General features: G+C 51.0%; 2 protein-coding genes and 1 pseudogene across 3 annotated transcripts; 1 reads left to right on the forward strand and 2 right to left on the reverse strand.

Annotated features, from left to right (window-relative positions):
* The first annotated feature begins 32 nt into the window (after positions 1 to 32).
* On the forward strand, positions 33 to 1,962 carry INKA1 (inka box actin regulator 1). Of its 2 annotated transcripts, none has more exons than XM_004368542.2 (2): positions 33 to 358; positions 1,111 to 1,962. In XM_004368542.2, exons 1-2 carry the CDS (start codon positions 308 to 310, stop codon positions 1,918 to 1,920), a joined length of 861 nt encoding a protein of 286 aa, XP_004368599.1. In that variant the 5' UTR covers positions 33 to 307; the 3' UTR covers positions 1,921 to 1,962. The 2 variants fall into 2 exon arrangements, with proteins under 2 accessions (XP_004368599.1, XP_023582761.1); XM_023726993.1 differs by having other exon boundaries at positions 33 to 305.
* A 3-nt stretch (positions 1,963 to 1,965) lies between these two features.
* UBA7 (ubiquitin like modifier activating enzyme 7) lies at positions 1,966 to 10,798 on the reverse strand. The gene is made up of 24 exons (XM_004368543.2): positions 10,618 to 10,798; positions 10,368 to 10,536; positions 10,136 to 10,270; positions 9,895 to 10,001; positions 9,501 to 9,591; positions 9,269 to 9,398; positions 8,974 to 9,071; positions 8,734 to 8,880; positions 8,211 to 8,381; positions 7,904 to 8,011; positions 7,666 to 7,746; positions 7,430 to 7,585; positions 7,183 to 7,348; positions 6,897 to 7,102; positions 6,735 to 6,799; positions 6,461 to 6,644; positions 6,301 to 6,375; positions 5,870 to 6,053; positions 5,307 to 5,389; positions 4,935 to 5,027; positions 4,649 to 4,840; positions 2,955 to 3,047; positions 2,774 to 2,874; positions 1,966 to 2,341 (listed from the first exon to the last, which is right to left on the reverse strand). Exons 1-24 carry the CDS (start codon positions 10,671 to 10,673, stop codon positions 2,212 to 2,214), a joined length of 3,021 nt encoding a protein of 1,006 aa, XP_004368600.1. The 5' UTR covers positions 10,674 to 10,798; the 3' UTR covers positions 1,966 to 2,211.
* Positions 10,799 to 14,474: 3,676 nt separating this feature from the next.
* LOC101343912 (60S ribosomal protein L31 pseudogene) lies at positions 14,475 to 18,751 on the reverse strand (annotated as a pseudogene).
* Between the last annotated feature and the right edge of the window lie 1,283 nt (positions 18,752 to 20,034).

Genomic DNA, 20,034 nt, shown 5'->3' on the forward strand with positions numbered 1-20,034 from the left:
CCCCCACCCCGACACACATAAGACCAGGGCGGAGGAGGGAGAGGAGGTGCCCGGGTCACCGCCCCAGCCGGCCCGAGGGGCGGGGTCGTTTCAGTCCCGCCCCGCCCCCATTGGCGAAGGCGCCAGGGGCGGGGCGCTGCTGCCAGATGTTGGGGCGGTGGCGGCGGGAGCTACGGAGCGCGAGGAGCTGAGGCTAAAGGCGGAGGGGGCAAGGGCCCCGCTGGCCCGCCCGCTGGGCCCTCTCAGCGCCGCTCCTGCAGCGGTTCGAGGAGGAACCGGCAGGCCTGGCGGAGGCTCCGGCACGGGTATGCACAGCGCTCGACTTGACAGCTTCTTGGGCCAGCTCCGCTGGGAACTGGTGAGGCTTGAGCGCGGGTGTGGTTCGTGGGGACGGGTGGGGGCTGCTCGGCTGCCGCCTGTCCCGAACGTGGACGGGTAGGGGTTGTCCCGAGTGCCCATCCGAGGAGGGATGGGGGCGGGGCGGCGCAGATGGCCCAGATGGCCCGCGTCGCGTTTCGGACGGTTGGGAGCTGCGCTGGGCATCAGGTAACAGCCACCCAGCTGGCCGTGCTGCCAGGGCGGCGGGGGGTAGTGATGGTAGGGGACAAACCTCTTTTGGGGCTGGGCAGGAGGCACCAAGGGACTGAAGAGGCGCTAGCGTTGTTGTGGACTCCCCCTACCCCAGGCTTGCCTGTTCCTCCTTCCTCCACTCCTCACCTGGCAAACACTGTATCCTTCTCTGAAAGAAGCTGTGGTCTTGGGAGAGTTGAGTCCCCCAAGAGCTATGGGATGTCCCCTAGCCCTGGGCAGGCACTACTTCCCTGTGCAGGCCTACACACCTGCCCGCCTGCCTTAGTGGCGGGTGCTGACTTGCCTGGCCCTGCGTGCTGCAGCCTGCCGGACCGCCACCAGGTGGGCAGATGGGAGCCACACGGGCTTCATGTGCCAGCACCCCAACACTGGCCCTGTGCCCCACAGCAGCCTTGCCACCCAGGCCAGCAGACCTCTCCAACTCTCCTTGGCCCTCTGTTCTCAGGGTTAGCTGGGCCAGGCAGTAGGCAGGGCTAGTAAGTGCTGCCACTCCGACTGGTGCCCTCTCTTCCTCTGCAGCTGTGTGGCCGGGACACAGGCTCACCCCAGATGCCTGGCTCCCTGCGGCCATCCCCCAAGCCTGGCAGAGCTGTGCGGCCCAGCCACCAGCTCAGGGCCTCAGATGCCTCAGAAGAGGATTCGGCCTGCTGTGTGGAAGAGGAGGATGAGGAAGAAGTTGTGATGACAGGGGACAGGGCTGCAGCCTTGAGGGGCCCCAGGGAGCACACCCTGGACTGGGACTCTGGCTTCTCAGAGGTGTCAGGGAGCACATGGCGAGAGGAAGAGCTGCCTGTACTCCAGCGCCCAGCACCCCCATCACGGCCCCCCCATAGCCAGCGCCTCTCAGCCAGTGGCCTCCCCCTGCCTAGCAGGGCCTCTTTGGCCAGTGCACCACCTGCCCACCGACCACGGCCCAAGTCCACCCCAGACGCCTGCCTGGAGCACTGGCGGGGACTGGACTCAGAGGACTGGACAGCAGCCCTGCTGAGCAGGGGTCGCAGTCGCCAGCCACTGGTGCTGGGGGACAACTGCTTTGCCGACCTGGTGCACAACTGGATGGAGCTGCCTGAGGCAGCAAGTGAGGGGGGTGGTGGGGGTGGGAGTGGGCCCCGTGCCCGCCCTCGGCCCCCGCAGTTCCTGCTTGGCCTCTCTGAGCAGCTGCGGCGCCGGCTGGCTGGGGCACGGCGGGCTGCCATGGTGGGAAAGCGGCTGTCGTGCCCACCTCGCCCCGAACCTGAGCTGCCTGCGGACGTCTCACGCTTTGCCGCCCTCATGAGCTGCCGCAGCCGCCAGCCCATCATCTGCAATGATGTCATCAGCTACCTCTGACCCTGCTCCCCAGCCTGGGGACAATAAAGGCCTTTCTCTGGACTGTTCTGGCTCCATACCCCTGAGGCTCCGGGAAGCAGCCTTAACCGCATGAGGCGCAGCCCAGTCGAGAGAATCTAAAGAACTTTTCCCCTCCTGGTGGGGGTCCCTGTCATGCCCATGTCATGCTCCATGTGTTCCATCATCCATCCTCTCCACTTATGTCTTCAATAAGCATTTATTGAAGGCCTGCTATGGGCTCAGGATGCAGGTGTGGGTTCGGTAGAGCCAGCTGTCGGGGCTGCTGCCTTGTCACAGCTCATAGTGCAGGGGCGGGAAAGCAGTGTCCTCCTCCTCACCCTCACAGCTCAGCTCCAGTACCAGCACCTGCTGCCTAGGCTCAGGCACCTGCCCTGTCACCTGCTGCACCAGCTCTGTCACCCTGGTGGGGGAGGCAGGGGTTGAGGGAAGTGGGTAAGTGAACAATGACAGGCAGAGAGCAAGTGACCTGGCATGGACTAGAGGGTGCTGGTGGGCCATCAGGGGCCCAAGCCAGAAGCAGAAGCAGCTCAAGACAGGAAACATCTGAAACTATTTTAGGAGTGGCTGGTGGGGCGGGCAGGAGGCAGGAAGCCACAGGTCCCTTGGGAGTGGGCTGTGAAAGGAGGGTTGTGCAGGGTGTGGGGGAGCTAGTGGAGCTGGCCAAGCAGGCGGCTCCTTGCCCTGCCCCCAGCCCATTTGCTGGCTCCATTTGGCAAAAGACAAATTTCAGGAAGGTGTGAGGGGCCCAGGGTGGGAGGAGGAGAGGCCCTGTGTCCCCCACCCCCACCTCAGGGATGGTGCGGGATCTGGCTAAGCACAGGCGTGGACTCACTTGAGGGGCAGGTGCTGGGCCTGCTTGTCAGGGGGCCATCTCGTTGAGTAGAGCACAGCTGGGCCATACAGTAGCATCCTTACCTGCAGCCCATGTTGCTCCTAGAGGAGAGATAAGTTAAGTGCTAGCTGGGCCAGGCCATGTCTGGCTGGGCCTGAGGGCAGGCAGGGACAAGGCACACCTGGAGATGGGCCAGCAGTGACTCCAGAGTCCTCTCAGGCTTCCCAGCAGGCACCTTCAGGCGGTCCCAGCAAGTCCATGTCAAGTGACGGAACTGGGAGGGGTGGGAAGGAGTGAGAGACCTCTTACATACCCCCTCACCCCCTACCCCAGTTACAAGCAACCAACGGCCCCTTTCCTAGAGGAGGAGCTGGTCTGGTTGGGAGGCAGGAAGCAGCGTGGGGGGGTAGAAGGTGGGCTCTGAGCCCAGAGTCTCAGCCCCCTCCCCGCCTGTGCTGGGGCCAGCACAGGAAACGGGGCTCTGGGGCCCACAAAGGGAAACAAGCGATCCATCACACAGGCCAGTCTTGTGTGTGTGTGTGTGTGTGTGTGTGTGTGTGTGTGTGTGTGAGTATGTGTGCGTGAGTGTGTTGGGGGGGGATGCTTCCTGAGGAAGTGGGGGCAGGGCCACTGTAGTTTCTGATAAGGCTGCTTGTAGCTGGGGGACACATCCTGTCCCCCCAAGCCTGCCCCTTCAGGGCCTTGGACTACTCATGGGCACATGGGCAAGGAGCACAATGACCACTGGGGCTCTCATGGCTCAGAGACCCCAGCAGGGACACAGTCCACAGGGGCCTTCTCTTTCTGTCCCCTCTTTCCTTCCTATTCCAAGGATCTTGGGGTTCTGGTGCCTAGGGCTAAGGGTAGAAGGGTGGTGGGTAGCCAGGCACCAGAATAGGAGGGCCCTGCCATCCCCCCGGAAACCATACTGGGGTTAAGCTGAGATGAGACCAGAGGCAAGATAGGGGGGCTCCTCCCCTCCAGCTCCACCATGGACAAAGGCAGCCTGTGTGCTGGCTAGAGGCCGGCCTTTCACAAAAAGGCTCGGTGCACTGTGCCTGGAGGGACCCCAGGACTGCCTAGCAAAAGCCCAGTGCCCCTTCATGACCTCTGTCCTCTCCCCTAGTGACGGAATTCCCTCCACTCCCACCCCTGTGCCCCAAGGAAATGCCAACTACTGCAGAGCCTGGACACACGGTCCGGCATCCACCGCCCTGCACTTGAAGGAATATTCATGCACGTAAGGAACATCCACGTGTATACCCACATGCACAGCCATGCACACCCACACTGAGGAAGAGCCCTGCACTCTCATCTGGCACACAGATGTGCAAGCCTTTTCCCTCCATGCCCACATATCCAGGCAGAGCCAGGGATGCCCAGACCCCCCCTGCCCCTCTCCCCTCCCCGTGCACTCATATCTGTGACATGAACGTGTACATCCCCACAGGGCTGCAGTCCCCACCCACAAGGCTGGGAGAGGCAGCCAGGGCCCCCACACCATGCAAGGAGAAGGTAGGCTCTTGTCTGGGGCTGGGGCCTTAGTCCCCCCTCCCACCACTTTCCCCTCAGGGGCACTCCTGAGAAGGGGTCGGGTATAGGGGGATGTCTGGCTCCACTAATGAGTTAAAGCTGCAGCTCCCCCAGACCCTAGGCTGCAGGAGATGGGGGGTGGGGGGTAGGGGGAGGCTGACGGCTGCTTCCTGTGTCTGACAGGTCCCAGCCTGGATACGCAGCAGGAAAGGGGTTGGAGGGAGTCTTAAAGGACTCCCCCACAGTCTGGGCCCAGATGAGGGCCAGCAGCCAGGGCAGGGCTTGTTTGGGTAGGTTCAGGGAAAACCCAGGCCTGGAGGGGTGGGGGAAACAAGGGCTCACCGTCTGGATGGCTGGGGCACAAGGAACCCAGCGGCTGAAGTGGTTTTCAGCCAGGTGCAGATAGCTGTGGCGGAAAGCACGAAGGGGTGTTGACCTGCCTACCACCTTATACAGCTCCAGGCCCATCAGGCCTGCCACAGCTGCTGTTGTGGTGGCAATGGCTGGGATAATCTGTCCCACAATGCGCTTGCTCTGCCAGGGACAGGAGATTCTGTTCAGGTTCAAGGTGTGGAGCTAGAGTTTGACCCTCATTCTCCAGGCCTGAGGCCTCAAGTGGCAGGGTTACCTGGGCACGGCTGGCTGGTGGGATCCCATAGGTCTGAGCTCGTAGGCTAGCCGCTGCCACCACAAAGTCCACATGGAAGTTGTTGTCATTGTCCTGTGGGGCCCAAGTCACAAGTAGTATTCACACTGCAACAGCTGCCCCTCACCAGGGCGACCATGTCTCACTGCACAGGTCTTCATACAGTTCTATGGTGTAAGTGCTCCCCATCTCCCCATTTATCAGATAAGGAGGCTCCGGGAGGGTGAGCCTCTTCCAGGGGCCCTGCTGGGAGAAGAACTCAAGCCGAAGGGCTCCAGAACCACCCTCTTAGCTCCTGATTTCCCACTGCAACCTCCCCCGTCCACAGCTTCTCCCCCTCACTTGGGCTCTCACCTTCTCAAACAACAGAGGCCGCAGGGGAGGGCCCTTGTTCCAGTCTTCCAGGGCTTTGTGCAGTTCTTTCAACTGCTCAGGGCCTACCAGGGGAGGGAGGTATTGGGGCAAGTCCTTAGCCTCTCTCTCCAGCACTCGTCCCTGTCCCTGCAGCCTGGCACCTATTCTTGGTCTCTGCCAAGCCTATCACGCACCGCTTCCATGGAGCCCCCTTGATTAATGCTACAAACTCCTCTCCAGCAGCCTCGGCCCTCACCCGTGCATGCGCCTTGTGACTCTGTCCTACCTGGGGGGCCACAGCCAGGGGATCCCCAGGGGCCAATGGGTTGTTATTTATTTGCTGAAAATCTGCCAAGAGAGCTGAGGGTGCTGAGGGTCGAAGGGAAAGGACCTGCAGAAGGGCCAGAGGATGGGCCCCAGCCTAGAGAGAAGCAGGGTCACAGGGCCTGAGAGGCAGTGAGTTGATTGCAGGGCCCCCAGGCACCATCTTCCTCTTCAGCACAGGCTGAGGGTAGGGTCAGACCTGTGGGTGGCAGCATAAGGGGCAGGGCCAGGGGCCTCACCAAACTTGGTAGAAGCCTGAGCTAGCTCCAGATCACTGGCAAAGATGGGGGCCAGGTGCTGGGAACTGGGCAGTGGCAGCAACTTCAGCAGCCCCCTAAGTGCAGTCTGATCCTTCGAGCCAGGTAGCCCGTGCATCTGGCCGTACAGGTTGGCAGCTGCCAGCACGTACAAGAGGTGCATGTCCTGCAGCGAGACCCAGAGTAGAGGCAGATGAGTGGGCTCGAGTGAGCATGTATGGGAACATGGAGGAGGGGAGCACCACCCATTTGTGGATCTGTTTGAGTGCCTGCCTCTGCTTCCCATGGGGACACCACACGTGCACAAACATTCTCTCTTGGCACATGTGCATCTCTGCAGAATGTGGAGGTGCCCACCTCTCTTCTGAGGAGCTACATCCCCATCTCAGGGCTCCCCAGGGGACCCCACTCACTTGGTTGGCGTCAAACTCCAGGGGCTGGGGACACTGTTTGCGGCCCGACCAGAAGGGCGTTCCGTCCTCAAGCACCTAGGGAAATAGAGGCTGTTGGCCTCAGGCTGGCCCCTTCCTGGTTCCCCTGGGCCTTCAGCCCCCGCAACCACCAGCTACCCACCTTCTCGGGTGGGAAGCACCTCAAGAGCTGTATGATGCTGTCATGGAAGCATAGCTGCCAGTGCCCACGTGCCCATGCCACGCAGTCTTGCCAGGTCTGTGGACGCACCCTCAGGACACCCAGGACCGGCTGCAGCAGAGTCAGCACCTGTGGCCCATCCATGTCTGCCAGGGAAGTAGATGCCCTGTGGAGAGAGGGAAAGTTCGAGGCTGATTCCTGCAGACTCTGGTCCTAGGGGCCCTGGACTCCCATCCACTTCGGCTGGTGGCCTTACTGTTGATGGCGATTGATGGTCTCGGCAGACAGTCGGAAGAGCCCCTCAAACTCATTCTTGGCCCACTGTGGGGGAAAGGGAGCAATGAGGTGTCAGGTGGGAAAGAGGTTTATAGCAGAGGGCTAGGCTGTGTGGAGTGAGGGTCTCTGGGCTGCTTCCCACCTCCAGAGTGTGCTCAACAGTGCTGGGAAAGAACCGCACAGTACAGACAGGATTGGGGGCATCCTCAGAAGTTGCAGCCGAGGCGGGGGCTCTGTAGGGCTCAGTCACGTGCGGCATGAACACCGCGGCACTTCCCCGGGTGCCCTGGGTGCCTGCCTCCAGCAGTGGCTTCAGATAGTGGGTGCAGCGAGCAGCCACATAGCGTCCTGACAAGGGGGGCAGAGGGTCAGAGGTGGGATTGGCATAGCCTTGGGCAAGGGGCTGAGTTCCAAGGTTGAGCACTCACTGGCCTGGAAACTGTCTAGGGCGGCAGCCACGCCATCGACACGGGAGAAGAAGCTGTCTCCATAGATGTGCTCCGTGGTGTGGTCCAGTGGGTGGGTGAGCGGGGTCACCCGCAAGCCTTGGTTCAGGCGACTGGCAGCCTCTGCAGCTACCTTTGCCTTGGGACTCTGGGAAGAAGGCAGGAGGGCATTTGTGGGGGGCGTTGTCGGGCAGTCAGGACATGGGTGTGGGAAGGGGCTGGCACTCACACCAATGTCCTGGGGCCTGAAGAGGAACTGACGGCTGAGGTTGGAGCGTTCTATGTGGTCCATGTCAGCAACAGTGATGCTCCCACTGTCACTGGCCCCCAGGCCCATTAGGGCAAAGCCTTTGAGCAGCTCACAGCCAATTGCACCTGCGCCCACCTGCCGGAGGGAGAGGACTTAGCCCTGAGGGCCTGAACAAGCCCTCCCACAGACACTCCCAAACTCACCCCGCAGCTCACCAGGAAATAGTGCTGGCAGCTCAGCTTCTCCTGAAAACCAGCACCAAATACTGCAATTTGCCCATCGTAGCGGCAGCCTCTCTGGAGGGCACAGATAGGGGTCGGTGATGACCACTGACCTGTGCTGCGTCTCCCTCTTATGCTGAGTTTTCTGGGCCAGGGCCTCAGGCCTGTTCCTCCTATCTCTGCCCCAGTCCTGGCCTTGGACAGGGCTTGTACCTCTACCCACGGTTCTTACTGGAGCACAATCCTCGGGGCTGGGAAGGGGCTCCCCATCTTCCGGAAGGCATTCGAGGGCATCAAAATACAGCCACTGGTCCAGGGGCATGAACTTCCTGGAGATTGCCTGGGGGTTGACACTTCAGCTGAGGGAAAACTACTACCTCCTCACCCTGTCAGATCCCTGCTGGAGACTGCACTAAAGTTAGTGAAGCCTCCAGGGCCGCTTTCTGGTGCTTGGTGCCCTCTGGTGGTGCTGTACAGTCTGGCACCCACACTGACCTTTGTACCCTTCCCAGCTCCACTCAGCCCATGCCCAAGCTCACCTTCAGCACCTCCTGGGCAGCTACTGCACCCAGCATGGCCGCCATGGGGCTCAGGTCACCGGTGCTACACAGGGCAACTGCCCGCACCAGGGCCTCATCCAGTGGCTCTTCCTGTATCCTCTGCAATGGTCCCAGGGCCTGGGCCAGGCGCACCACAGTCTCTGCATCACCCTGCAGGGTGGGACATCGTGGGCACAGCAGCCCTCGCCTGAGCTCTACCCCCTCTCACATCCTTTAGGCAGTCATCCACCCTGTTTCACAAGAGGAAGCAGAAGCCTGAGCGGGAGGGCCTGGCCCCGTTGCCTCACACACACTGAGTGTCTGCTGTGCCGTGTGCCTGGTGCTGTCATGGACCAGGCCCTGGCCTCAAGACAGTCTTTGTCATCTCCTTTTTACAAGTGGTAAAACTTCCTCTGAGATTCCAACTTGGATCTGTGATATGGTCATTGTCATCTCTTGGCGGGTGAGACCCCAATAAGACAGAGGCAGGGGTGATAGTAGTGCGGATGACAGGGCCACTCACGGTATGCCAGGGCTTAGGTAGTTGGCCAGTGCAGGCCTGGAACTCATGCAGTGCACGGAAGGCCTGATGCAGGCAGTGGGCACGGTGGACTTCCTTGGGACTCCGGGCAACCACACGGGGCTGGAGCAAGGCTGTAGCCAGGGATTCCTGCAGAAGGCACTCAGCTCAGAGTCAGACTCAGAACGCTGTGGGCCCCACAAGGCATCCAAGTTCCCCCATCTCAGATGTACCTGCACTCACATGGCTCACAGTCTTGGGTTTCTTGACTTCAGTGACAGCTCCACCACGAAGGTAATGGGAAAAGGTTGTCGTGTCGCCAATCTCCAAAGTTCCATCTTCTGGAGTATATCCAGCCTAGTCAGTGTGACCCCTGACCCTGAGGAATTCCCCATGCCTTGTCCTGTCTTGCATCTGTGTCCTTGACCTTGCTCCACCAAGGAAGGTAGAGGGGGATGTTTTCCCCAAGGACCAGGCTATGTCCACCCTCAGTGGAGGCCTAGGCACTGAGACTGGGGCTAGAGTGGGGCTGGCTTACCCTGTACACGGATGGGCTGAGTACAGCCATTGAGCTCAACCATGCCCTCAATGCCTGAGAAAGTCACCAAGTCCCCATCTTGGAAGTAGTGGACATCAGCCTCTCTTAGGGTGACAACACCAGGAGAGCCCTGAGTAGGGGATGGCTTGTCTCAGGGGCGCCTATACCTACCTTTCCCGGCCCCGGCAGCCCCTCCCTGGGCAGCAGGTAGTGCCGACACCCCAGTACCCACCTGGGAGATGTGCTGGATGGCGGCCATCAGGGGTTCCGCCTCTGTGGGGTCCTGTACGGTAAAGTCCTCACCAAAGTCACAGAACAACTGCCTGGGGTGGGGTGGGAGGGGGCACTGAGGTGGCTCAACTACTGTGTTAAGGGTGGGGGACACTAGGGCAGGCTCAGAGGGCCGGAATTAGGAAGGGAATGCTGGAAGAGGCTTGGAAGCTGGAGTTGGAGGGGGTTACTGGAGCGGGTCTGGAGGCTGGGATGGAGGAAGCAGAGGAGTGAGCCTGGACACCAGAATCGGGAGGTGCTGGGGAGGGGGCACTGGAGCAAGCCTGGAGCTGGGGCCGGCTCTGGGACCGGTTGCTGACTTTGACGTGACAAGCTGGGCAGGCAGTCTCACTCACCCCACAAGGCCTCGGGTGTCAGCCATCACAAAGCAGACCCCGTGCTGGTGGCAGAAATTGCTCACCCTCAACTGCTCCTCCAGCTCCGAGGCAGTCAGCACCACCACCTGGGTGGAACCCTATGATCAGCAGGGCCAGAACTACTGCCCAGCCCTTTCTGGGATGGGCTCTTGAGGGCAGGATTAGGTGGAGGCTGGAGAAGGGGACTGGGCCAGCCTGGGAAGTAGGGGTGGGGGAGCACCTGGAAGTCCAGCAGCAGACCCTCTGTGATAGCACCTGTGTGGACACGGACCTGGACGGCTCCATTGAGCTGAGACATGGGCTCTTGAGAGGCCTCAGCCCTGCTCTTCCCCAAGTCCCGCTCTGAAAGGAAGAACTAGGGAGAGGCCCCGTCTGGCCTGAGCAGGGAGACCCCTCTTGGACCCTGCCCCTACTCCGCAGGCTGGGAGCCCACAGCCCCCCAGCATCCTCACCTGGGCAGTCAGGTCCGACCAGCAGGTAGGGTGGGGATCATGCAGAGTGAGGCTGCCCACACCCATCAGCACCAGGTTCTTGGCCACCTCAGCCCCCAGGCCCCGCAGGCCTGACAGCAGGACCTTGGCTCCCTGAATTCTCTGCATGGCCACTGAGTCCAGTACATACCTGTGGTTGGGGAGTGGGAGGGCAGGTTGGAAATCAGAGGTCAGAAAGCCACCCCACTCCCCACCCCACCTCTAGACTTACAGCTGCCGCGAGTACAGTTCCTCATCCAGTAACTTGGAAATCTCCAGGACGTCCATCCTGAGGTCTGGGTTAGACAGTGGGCTGCAGTGCTCCCAGGCAGGGTCTCTGTCTGGGTGGCGGTGCCAGCACCCAGCTGTGGCTAGTGCAAGCAAGCACAAAGGCCAAGGGAGTGAAGGACACTGCTAGTCACAGCTCGCTTTCTGGCTCCTGTCATTTCAGGGAAAACAAAAGTGAAACTAGACTCTAAGTCGGCTCCTGGCCCTGCTCCAGATCTTAGACAACCCACTCTGACTTTGTTAAAGTCTTTGCAGCCCTAGGGCCTCACAGGCAAGGTGGGACAGAGTTTCTAGGTCCCTTTGGCTTGGGAGAGGAGGTGCCTCTCTCGGGGAGTGGGCAGAGCTGTGGGAAGGGCCTATGTGGGCCAGACCCAGTAGTTTCCTGTGGCTCTCCAGGTGTTCCAAACCTCAGGCTCCTATCCTCCTCAGCTGTCTCTGTCTGAATGGACTTCCTGCTCACAGAGCCCTGTAGGAACTCCCTCATCCTAGGGACTCGATGACCGCTGCCCACCACACAGAGACAAAGAGGCAGAGCCAGCCCCATCCCAGAGGTAGTGGGAGCTTCTGGGGTTATATTCTCTCACCCTCAGCCCCCAAACCACAGACCCATGGTGTAGCCTGACATCTTTGGGAGTGTCTGCCTAGCCCTCAGCCATCTCCTCAGGGAATCAGATTACCCCCTGCCCACAGCTGCCAGACCAGGGCAGATGCCAGCCCTCGGTGGGCCAGTCAGGGTGTCCTGCTTGGGATAAGCCCCAGGCCTCCAAGGTGAAGGTGGGAGGTATGGGGTAGCTGCATTAACATGTGTCCTTGTTTTTCTTTAAACTTTTTATTTTGAAATAATTATAGACTCACGGGAAGTTGCAAAAATAGTGCAGAGAGGTCCTGTGTACTCCCACCCATACGTTATGTCCTTTTACCTGGGGCCAGTTTTCTGGAATGTGGGCCATAGCTTCCCAAACACTCCACAATAGCTAACCCCTACTAAGCCATGATCAGATGCCAGATGCTGTCATAAGTTCTTTTGTGTGTAAATAACATTTTTTAAAAATTTAGGTAAAATTTACATAAGAAAAGTTGCCATTTCAAAGTGTATAATTCAGTGGTTTTTAAATATTCACAACTTTGTGCAACCATCACCACCATCTAATTCCAGAACATTTCCACCATCCTAAAAAGAAAACCCCATACCCGTTAAGCAATCACTCCCAGTTCTACCCTCCGTCTAACCCTTGGCAACCACTATCTGTCTTTATGGATTTACCTATTCTAGATATTACATATAAATGAAATAGGTGGGCTTTTTTGTCTGGCTTCTTTCATTTAGCATAATGTTTTCCAGTTTCATCCACGTCCTAGTATGTATTTCATTCCTTTTTTTTTAATAACAGTTTTATTGAAATATAATTCACATACTATACAATCCGCCCATGTAAAGTGTACAGTTCAATGTTTGTTAGTATAGTCACAGATACGTAAAACCATCACCACAGTTCATTTTAGAACATTTTCAACACCTCAAAAAGAAACGCCTTACCCTTTAGCCATCATTCCTCTATTCCACTCCAGCCCCAGCTTTAAGCAACCACTAATCTACGCTCTGCCTCTATAGATTTGCCTATTTTCAACAGCTCATAAAAACGGAATCATGTAATACATGGTCTTTTTTAACTGGCTTCTTTCAGTCAGTATGTTTTCAAGGTTCATCCACGTTGTAACGTGTATCAGTACTTCTTTTTTTTTATGGCCAAATAATATTCCATTGTGTGAATGTAACATATTTTGTTTACTGTTCATCAGTTGATGGACATTTGAGTTGTTTCTACCTTTTGGCTATTTTGCATAATGCTCCTATGGACATTTGTGTACAAGTTTTTGTGTGGACATATGTTTTCTTTTCTCTTGGGCAGATACCTAGCAGTGGAATTGCTGGGTTGTATGAACTCTAATTGCTTGTGGAACTGCCAGACTGATTCCCAAGGCGGCTGCACCATTTTATATTCCCACCAGCTGTACATGAGGATTCCAATTTCTCCACATCTTCGACAGCATTTACCTCTTTTTGATTGTAGTAGCTCATGTGGTTTTCACTTGCAATTCTCTGATGACTAATGAGGTTGAACATCTTTTCATGTGCTATTGACCATTTGTATATCTTCTCTGAAGAAATGTCTATTTAGATCTTTGCCCATTAAAAAAAAATATTGTGGTAAAAATATATGTATAAAAGTTATGTCCATTTGGTCATATGGTAATTCGGGAGCCCTGTTGGCGCAGTGGTTAAGAGCTATGGCGAGCTACGGCTGCTAACCAAAATGTTGGCAGTTCGAATCCACCAGCTGCTCCTTGGAAACCCTATAGGACAGTTCTACTCTATCCTATAGGGTTGCTAGGAGTCAGAATCGACACAACGGCAATGGGTAAGTAAGGTATGGTAATTCTATGTTTAAATTTTTGAGGAAACAACAAACTTTTCCAAAGCAGCTGTATCATTTTACATTTCCACCAGCAATGCATGAGGGTTTCAATTTCTTCACTTCCTCACCAACTCTTGCTATTTTTCATTTTGTTGTTGTTGTTTTAAAGAAAAGTCATCCTAGTATATCTCATTGCAGTTTTGATTTGCATTTCTCTAATGACTGATGATGTTGAGATGTTGAACATCTTTTCATGTGCTTATTGGTGATTTATATATCTTCTTTGGAGAAATATCTACTTAAGTCCTTTGCACATTTTTAAATTGCGTTGCTTTTTTATTGTTGAATTGTAGGAGTTCTTTATATAGTCTGGATATTAAACCCTTAGCAGATACATGATTTGCAAATATTTTCCCCCATTCTGTAAGTTGTCTTTTCACTTTGCGATATTGTCCTTTGATGCAAAAGATTTTTAATTTTAAGGATGTCTAATTTATCTATTTTTTATTTTGTTGCCTGTGCTTTTCGTGTCATATTTAAGAAACCGTTTCCAAATCCAAGGTCATGTGTTTTCTTCGAAGAATTTTATGGTTCTAGCTCTTAAATCTAGGTCTTCGATCCATTTTGAGTTAATTTTTGTATATGGTCTGAGATAAGGGTCCAACTTCATTCTTTTACATCATATATCCGGTTGTCCCCGCACCATTTGTTAAAGAGACAATTGTTTCCCCAATGAATTGTCTTGACACTTTGTCAAAAATCAATTGACCAGGTCAACAATTACTCTAAAGCAAAGATGAAGGGGTAACGGGACAGGAAAACCAGATTACTGGAAGCAAAACATCTAGAAGGGAATTAATGAGAATGTCAACACGTTGTGAAAAAGGTAACCAATGTCTGACAAATTGTGTAGTAATTGTTAAATGGGAATCTAATTTGCTGTGTAAACTTTCACCATAAACACAATAAAATATTTTTTAAAAAATCAATCGACCATATATGCGATGGTTTATTTCTGGGCTATTTTATTCCATTGGTCTATATGTCTATCCTTATGCTAGTACTTACTACATTGTTTTGATTACTGTAACTTTGCAGTAAGTTTTGAAATCAGGAAGTCTGAGTCTTCCAACTTTGTTCTTCTTTTACAAGATTCTTTTGGCTATTCAGGGTCGCTTAAAATTCCACATGAATTTTAGGATGGGTTTTTCCATTCCTGAAAAAAAAAAATTGAGGTTTTGATAGGGATTACATTGAATCTTTGTATTGCTCTGGGTAGTACTGTCATCTTGATAATAAGTCTTCCAATCCATGAACATGGGATGTCTTTCATTTATTTAGGTCTTCCTTAATTTCTTTCAGCAATTAAAAAAACAAACAAACTTTATTTGATAACCAGCTGTTCATTTTCATCCACATTGACTACAGGTTTTTGAAGGTGGTGACAGCTACACAGGTAACAAATGTACAGAACTTGTTTGGTGAATCTTCATCCTCATTACATTTTATAGATAATCATACACAGATATGGTATAGGACATTTCTTACTTCTTTTGCCTAGACTGCTTTGTTGAGCCTAGTGTCAATGTGCACATCTGGTGTTCCCATCTCCTTCGTGGCAAATTGCTTGATATACTTGAGTACTGGATAAGCACACTTCTTGAAGCCTACTCAGTGGATGTGCTTGTGAATGTTGATGGTATATTCTCTGGTCAACACCTCGATAGCAGAATGGTCCTGCTTCTCGCCCCCTTCTTTACAGGAGTCACTGTGCTGGGACCAGGTTGGAAAACTCAGCAATGTTTTGTAGTTTTCAGTGTACAAGTCTTGTGCCTTCTTGGTTAAATTTATTCCTAAGTATTTTATTTTTGATGCTGTTGTAAATAGAGTCGTTTTCCTAATTTCCTTTTCAGATTGTTCATTGCTAGTGCAGAAAAATACACCTGATTTTTCTGTTTATTTTGTATCCTGCAACTTTGATGAACTCATTTATTAGTTCTAACAGGTTTTGTGTGTACGTGTGTGTATTCTTTAGGATTTTCTATATATAGTCATGCCATCTGGTAATAGAGATTTTACTTCTTTTCCAATTTGGATGTCTTTTGTTTCTTTTTCTTGCCTAATTGCTTTGGCTAGAACTTCCATTACTATGTTGGTTTGCTAGTATTTTGTTGGGGATTTTTGTATGTATATTCATAAGGGATATTGGTCTTTTTTGTAGTGTCTTTGTCTGGCTTTGGTATCAGGGTAATGTTAGCCTCATAAAGTGACTTAGGAAGTATTCTCTCCTCTTCAGTTTTTTGGAAGAGTTTGAGAAGGATTGGTATTAATTCTTCTTTAAATGTTTGGTAGAATTCACCAGTGAAGCCATCTGGTCCTGGACTTTTCTTTGTTGGGAGGTTTTTTAGTACTGATTCAATCTCCTTATTTGTTAAAGGTCTATTCAGATTTTCTATTTCTTCTTGAGTCAGTTTTGGTCATTTGTGTGTTTCTAGGAATTTGTCAATTTCATCTAGGTTATCCAATTTGTTGGCATACAATTATCCAAAGTATTCTCTTATAATCCTTTTTATTTCTGTAAAATCAGTAGCAATGTCGCAACTTTCTTTTTTTTAATGTAGAGAAAAATTTATTAGTTATGACGAACTTTATGGCATACACTTTAACATTTACATAAAAGGGATAAATTCCTTGAAAATGCAACTTATCAAAATTGATACAGAAGAAAAAAAAATCAAAACAAATACTATTAAAGCACCAGGCCTAGGTGGTTTCACAGCTGAATTCTGCTAAACATTTGAGGAAAAAAATAACTCCAATTTCTTACAGAGATTAGAAATAGATGGGATATTCCCAAGCTCATTTTAAGAGGCTCCTATGTCCTTGGAGGATCCCTGGGTGGTACAAAATATTAATGTTCTTGGCTGCTAACTGAAAGGTTAGCAGTTCAAGTCTACCCAGAAGTGTCTTGGAAGAAAGGTCTGGTGATCTACTTTTTAAAAATCAGTCACTGAAAACTTCATGGGACACAATTTTACTCTGACACATGTGGGGTTGCCATGGGTTGGAGTTTACTCAACAGCAAATAGTTTCTTATAACCTTGGTACCAGCACTCGATGACAGTTTCAGAAAAGCAAATGACAGAACAATCTCATTCATGAACACCGATGCAAAAATTCCTAAACCAAATTTTAGCAAGTCAAGTCCAGCAATACATGCAAAGGATCACATATCCTAAATCAGTTAGGTTTATCCTCAGGAATGAAAGGGTTTTTTGTCTTTCTTTCTTTTTTTAGTTTATTTACAAATTTTTTATTGTAGTAAAATACAGAAAACATTTGCTATTTCAACCATTTTTACACATACAATTCAATAATATTAATTTTAATTATATTCACCATTGTGCAACCATCACCACTATTCATATCCAAATTTTTCTTTATAAGCTTTAACAGAAACTCGGTACCCTTTAAGCAGTAACTCCCCATTCCTCTCCTCCCTCAGTACCCAATAACCTAATCTGGTCTCTAGGCATTTGCCTATTCTAGATATTTCATGTAAGTGAGATCATACAATATTTGTCCTTTTATGTCTGACTTACTTCACTTAGTATACTGTTTTCAAGGTTCTGTTCCTTAAATCTTGTTCTTTTAAATCTTTCAATAGATTGAGCAAAATAAGTCAATCACAAAAAAAACCCAAATATTATGTGTTCTCACTTTTATGAAATGACATGAACAGGTAAATATACAGAAATTAATGTTCATTAGTGCTTGTCAGGGGTAGGGGGATAGGGGGAATTTATTCTGTAGATAGCAGACACTTGTTATTTTTTGTGATGGGAAAGATAACACTGAATGAGGGCGAAGTATACACAGCTTAACAAAGGTAAACAATGTCACTAAAATGTAAACAAGAAAAAAACACCTGTTGGTAATTGCTATAATTTTTGAAACAACAGCAAAAACAACCAAAATATATGTATGGGTATATATGTATGTAAGGAGCCCTCATGGTGCAGTTGTTAAGTTCTAAGCTGCTAACCGAAAAGTCAGCAGTTCGAACCCACCACACACTTTGCAGGAGGAAGATGAGGCAGTCCGTTGCCCCTGTAAAGATTACAGCCTATGGGGCAGTTCTACTCTGTCCTATAGGGTTGCTATGAGTCAGAATCAACGCGACGGCAATGGGTATATATGTATGTATGTAGGCATATATGTGTATAGATATGTATATGTGTGTATATAGGTATATGCATATGTATATGTGTATGCATCTATGTGTCTGTATGCACATATATTCATATATACAATAAAGCACATAGGGAGCACAATTACATATACTGCTTAGACATAACCAAACACCTCAAGGGACTGGATTTCTGGGTTTGACGGATTAGGACCATATTCTCGTGGAATATCTTGGTCAATTGGCATAATGCAGTTCATAAAGTTATGTTCTATATCCTAGTTTGGTGAGTAGTATCTGGGGTCTTAAGACTTGTGAGCGGCCATCTAAGATACAACTATTGGTGTCTACTTGTCCGGAGCAAGAGAAAGAAAGAAAACAAAGACTGAAAGAAAAAACTAGTCTGCAGAACAAATAGTCTACACGAATTATGGTCTCATCTACCCTGAGACCAGAACTAGATGGTGCCCAGCTACTACTACTGACTGTTCTAATCAGGGCCATAACAGATGGACCCTTATAGAATGGGAGGAAAATGTGGAACAGAATCTCAAGAGTCTGGAAAAATAAAATAAAAAACAAACCAGACTTACTGGACTGGTTGAGACTGGAGGACTCCCCAAGACTATTCCCTGAGATACTCTTCAAACCTTGAACTAAACTAACCTGAGGTCACCTTGTACCTAATAAAAGATTGGCTCACAAAATAATGAATATCAACTGTAAGTACTGTACACCTTTAAAAAAATCACCTATACGAGACCAAATGGTCAACAATTACTTTCAAACAAAGATGAGAATGTAAGGGGGCAAGGAAACGAGATTAATGGAAACAAAAAACCAGAAAAGAAATAATGAAAATGTTCACACATTTTGAAGAATGTAACCAATGAAACCAAACAATTTGTGTAGAAATTGTTGAATGAGAACCTAAACTGCTGTGGAAACCTTCACCAAAAACACAATAATCATTAAAAAAAAAAAATCTTTCAGTCGATGCTGCTGCGGGAAGCTGCTGCAGCCTGAGAGGGCCAAAATCAAGGAAATCTCCAGACTGATCAAAATGTACAGCCCCAAACTTTTGGAGAACAAGTCTCTTATTGCTTGCCCTGGCAACAGCCAGCTGCTCCAGGAACACAGGCCACTATCCGTAGTCTCAGCAGGGCTGAGGAATGGGGAATGGCAGCTGGTTCATGCCCTCTGCTCTCTTACCCTGCAGGCTGGATGGCTGGCATGCACAGTAAGGCAAACAGTGGCACTTGGGACATGTTTTCCATATCATGAGAGACCAACCGGCAGAGAGTCTGCTTAACCCACCAGAACCAGTGAGAAGCAGTGCTCAGTCAGCAAAAGATAAGTACATGCATCTAACCTACTGCGTGGATCAAAAAACACTCCCTTTGGGAAGAATCTCTTTCCCATTTACCTGTCCCTACCCTGCTCTGCACTGGGTCCAGGCCAGCTTCAGACATTGCTGCATCCTCTGGGTCAGAAGTAGGACCTGTTGCACGCCCTGAGCCAGTTTCCCAGCTTTGGAGAGGGAACAAATAAACAGGAAAAAATAATCTGCCAGCTCCCCTAAGCCAGGAACTCAGGGCAGGCACAGCTCCTTTGCCTAGGCAAAGGCATAAGGGGGTCCATGGACTTTGAATGCCTTTCACCCCTGCATAGACCTGTGTGGGCCCATTTCAAAAGTGTAGGCCCTCATTAGCACAGCACAACAGGGCATATACCTAAAGCCTAATTTCAACTATATCAGCTATATAGTGGAATGGTAGGTTCATGACATTTGACACTGCTCTGCCCATTAAGCAGGGTCCTCACCTACCCACATCAGGGGCCTGAGGACAAGTGGCTCCACCCACGCCAACTAGCCACCTGCTACAAGGATTCAAGAATAAGTAGTGCCTTGCAGTCCTTACAGCCAACAGAATTAGGTGCCCATAGTCTGGCTGCAAAACCCACACACCTATGCTCTCTAGGGAACAGGGACACGCTTCCCTCCCAGACACTCAGTGGCAGCCATCAGCCCCCTGCCTTGCTCAGCGCATGACCCCCTACTGCAGCCAGATACCTGTGCCTACTCCAATCACCCCTGGCCATCTAGGATTGTAGGTGAGTGCCTGCACCACATACTTGGTGACCGACTACCTGGACACCTGAGCTGAATCCATACAAGAAAAGTAAAAGGTCTCCTGGGCTCACATACCTAGTAACAGATCTAACTACCTGGTGACAGGACGTGAGAGATTCAAAGGCGCCAATAATCAAACTAGATTACACGACCAGCCTATCTGGGCGTATCAAAACAAAACAAGAAGCTAGGACAGTAAGCAAATAAAATAAATAAATATAGTAACTTATTGATGGCTCGGAGACAACAGTCAATATCATATCACATAAAAAGGCAGACCATGATGGCTTCAGCAAGCTCCCAAAACAAAGAATCAAGAAATTTTCTGGAGGAAGAGAATGTCTTGGAATTACCAGAGGTAGAACTCAGAAGATTAATATACAGAGCTCTTCAAGAGATCAGGCAAAATGCAGAACAAGCCAAGGAACACACAGCGAAGCAATAGAGGAACTTAAGAAGATTAGAGAAGAGCGTAACGACCAAGTCAACAGGCTGCAAAAATCCATAAAGAGATAGCAATCAGAAGTCCAGAAGATTAATGATAAAATTTCAGAATTAGACAACTCAATAGAAAGTCATAGGAGCAGAATCGAGGCAACGGAAGTCAGAATTAGTGAGACT

This window comes from Trichechus manatus, unplaced genomic scaffold, assembly GCF_000243295.1.
Source record: "Trichechus manatus latirostris isolate Lorelei unplaced genomic scaffold, TriManLat1.0 scaffold00001, whole genome shotgun sequence".
In the NCBI taxonomy this organism is placed as follows: Eukaryota; Metazoa; Chordata; class Mammalia; order Sirenia; family Trichechidae; genus Trichechus; species Trichechus manatus.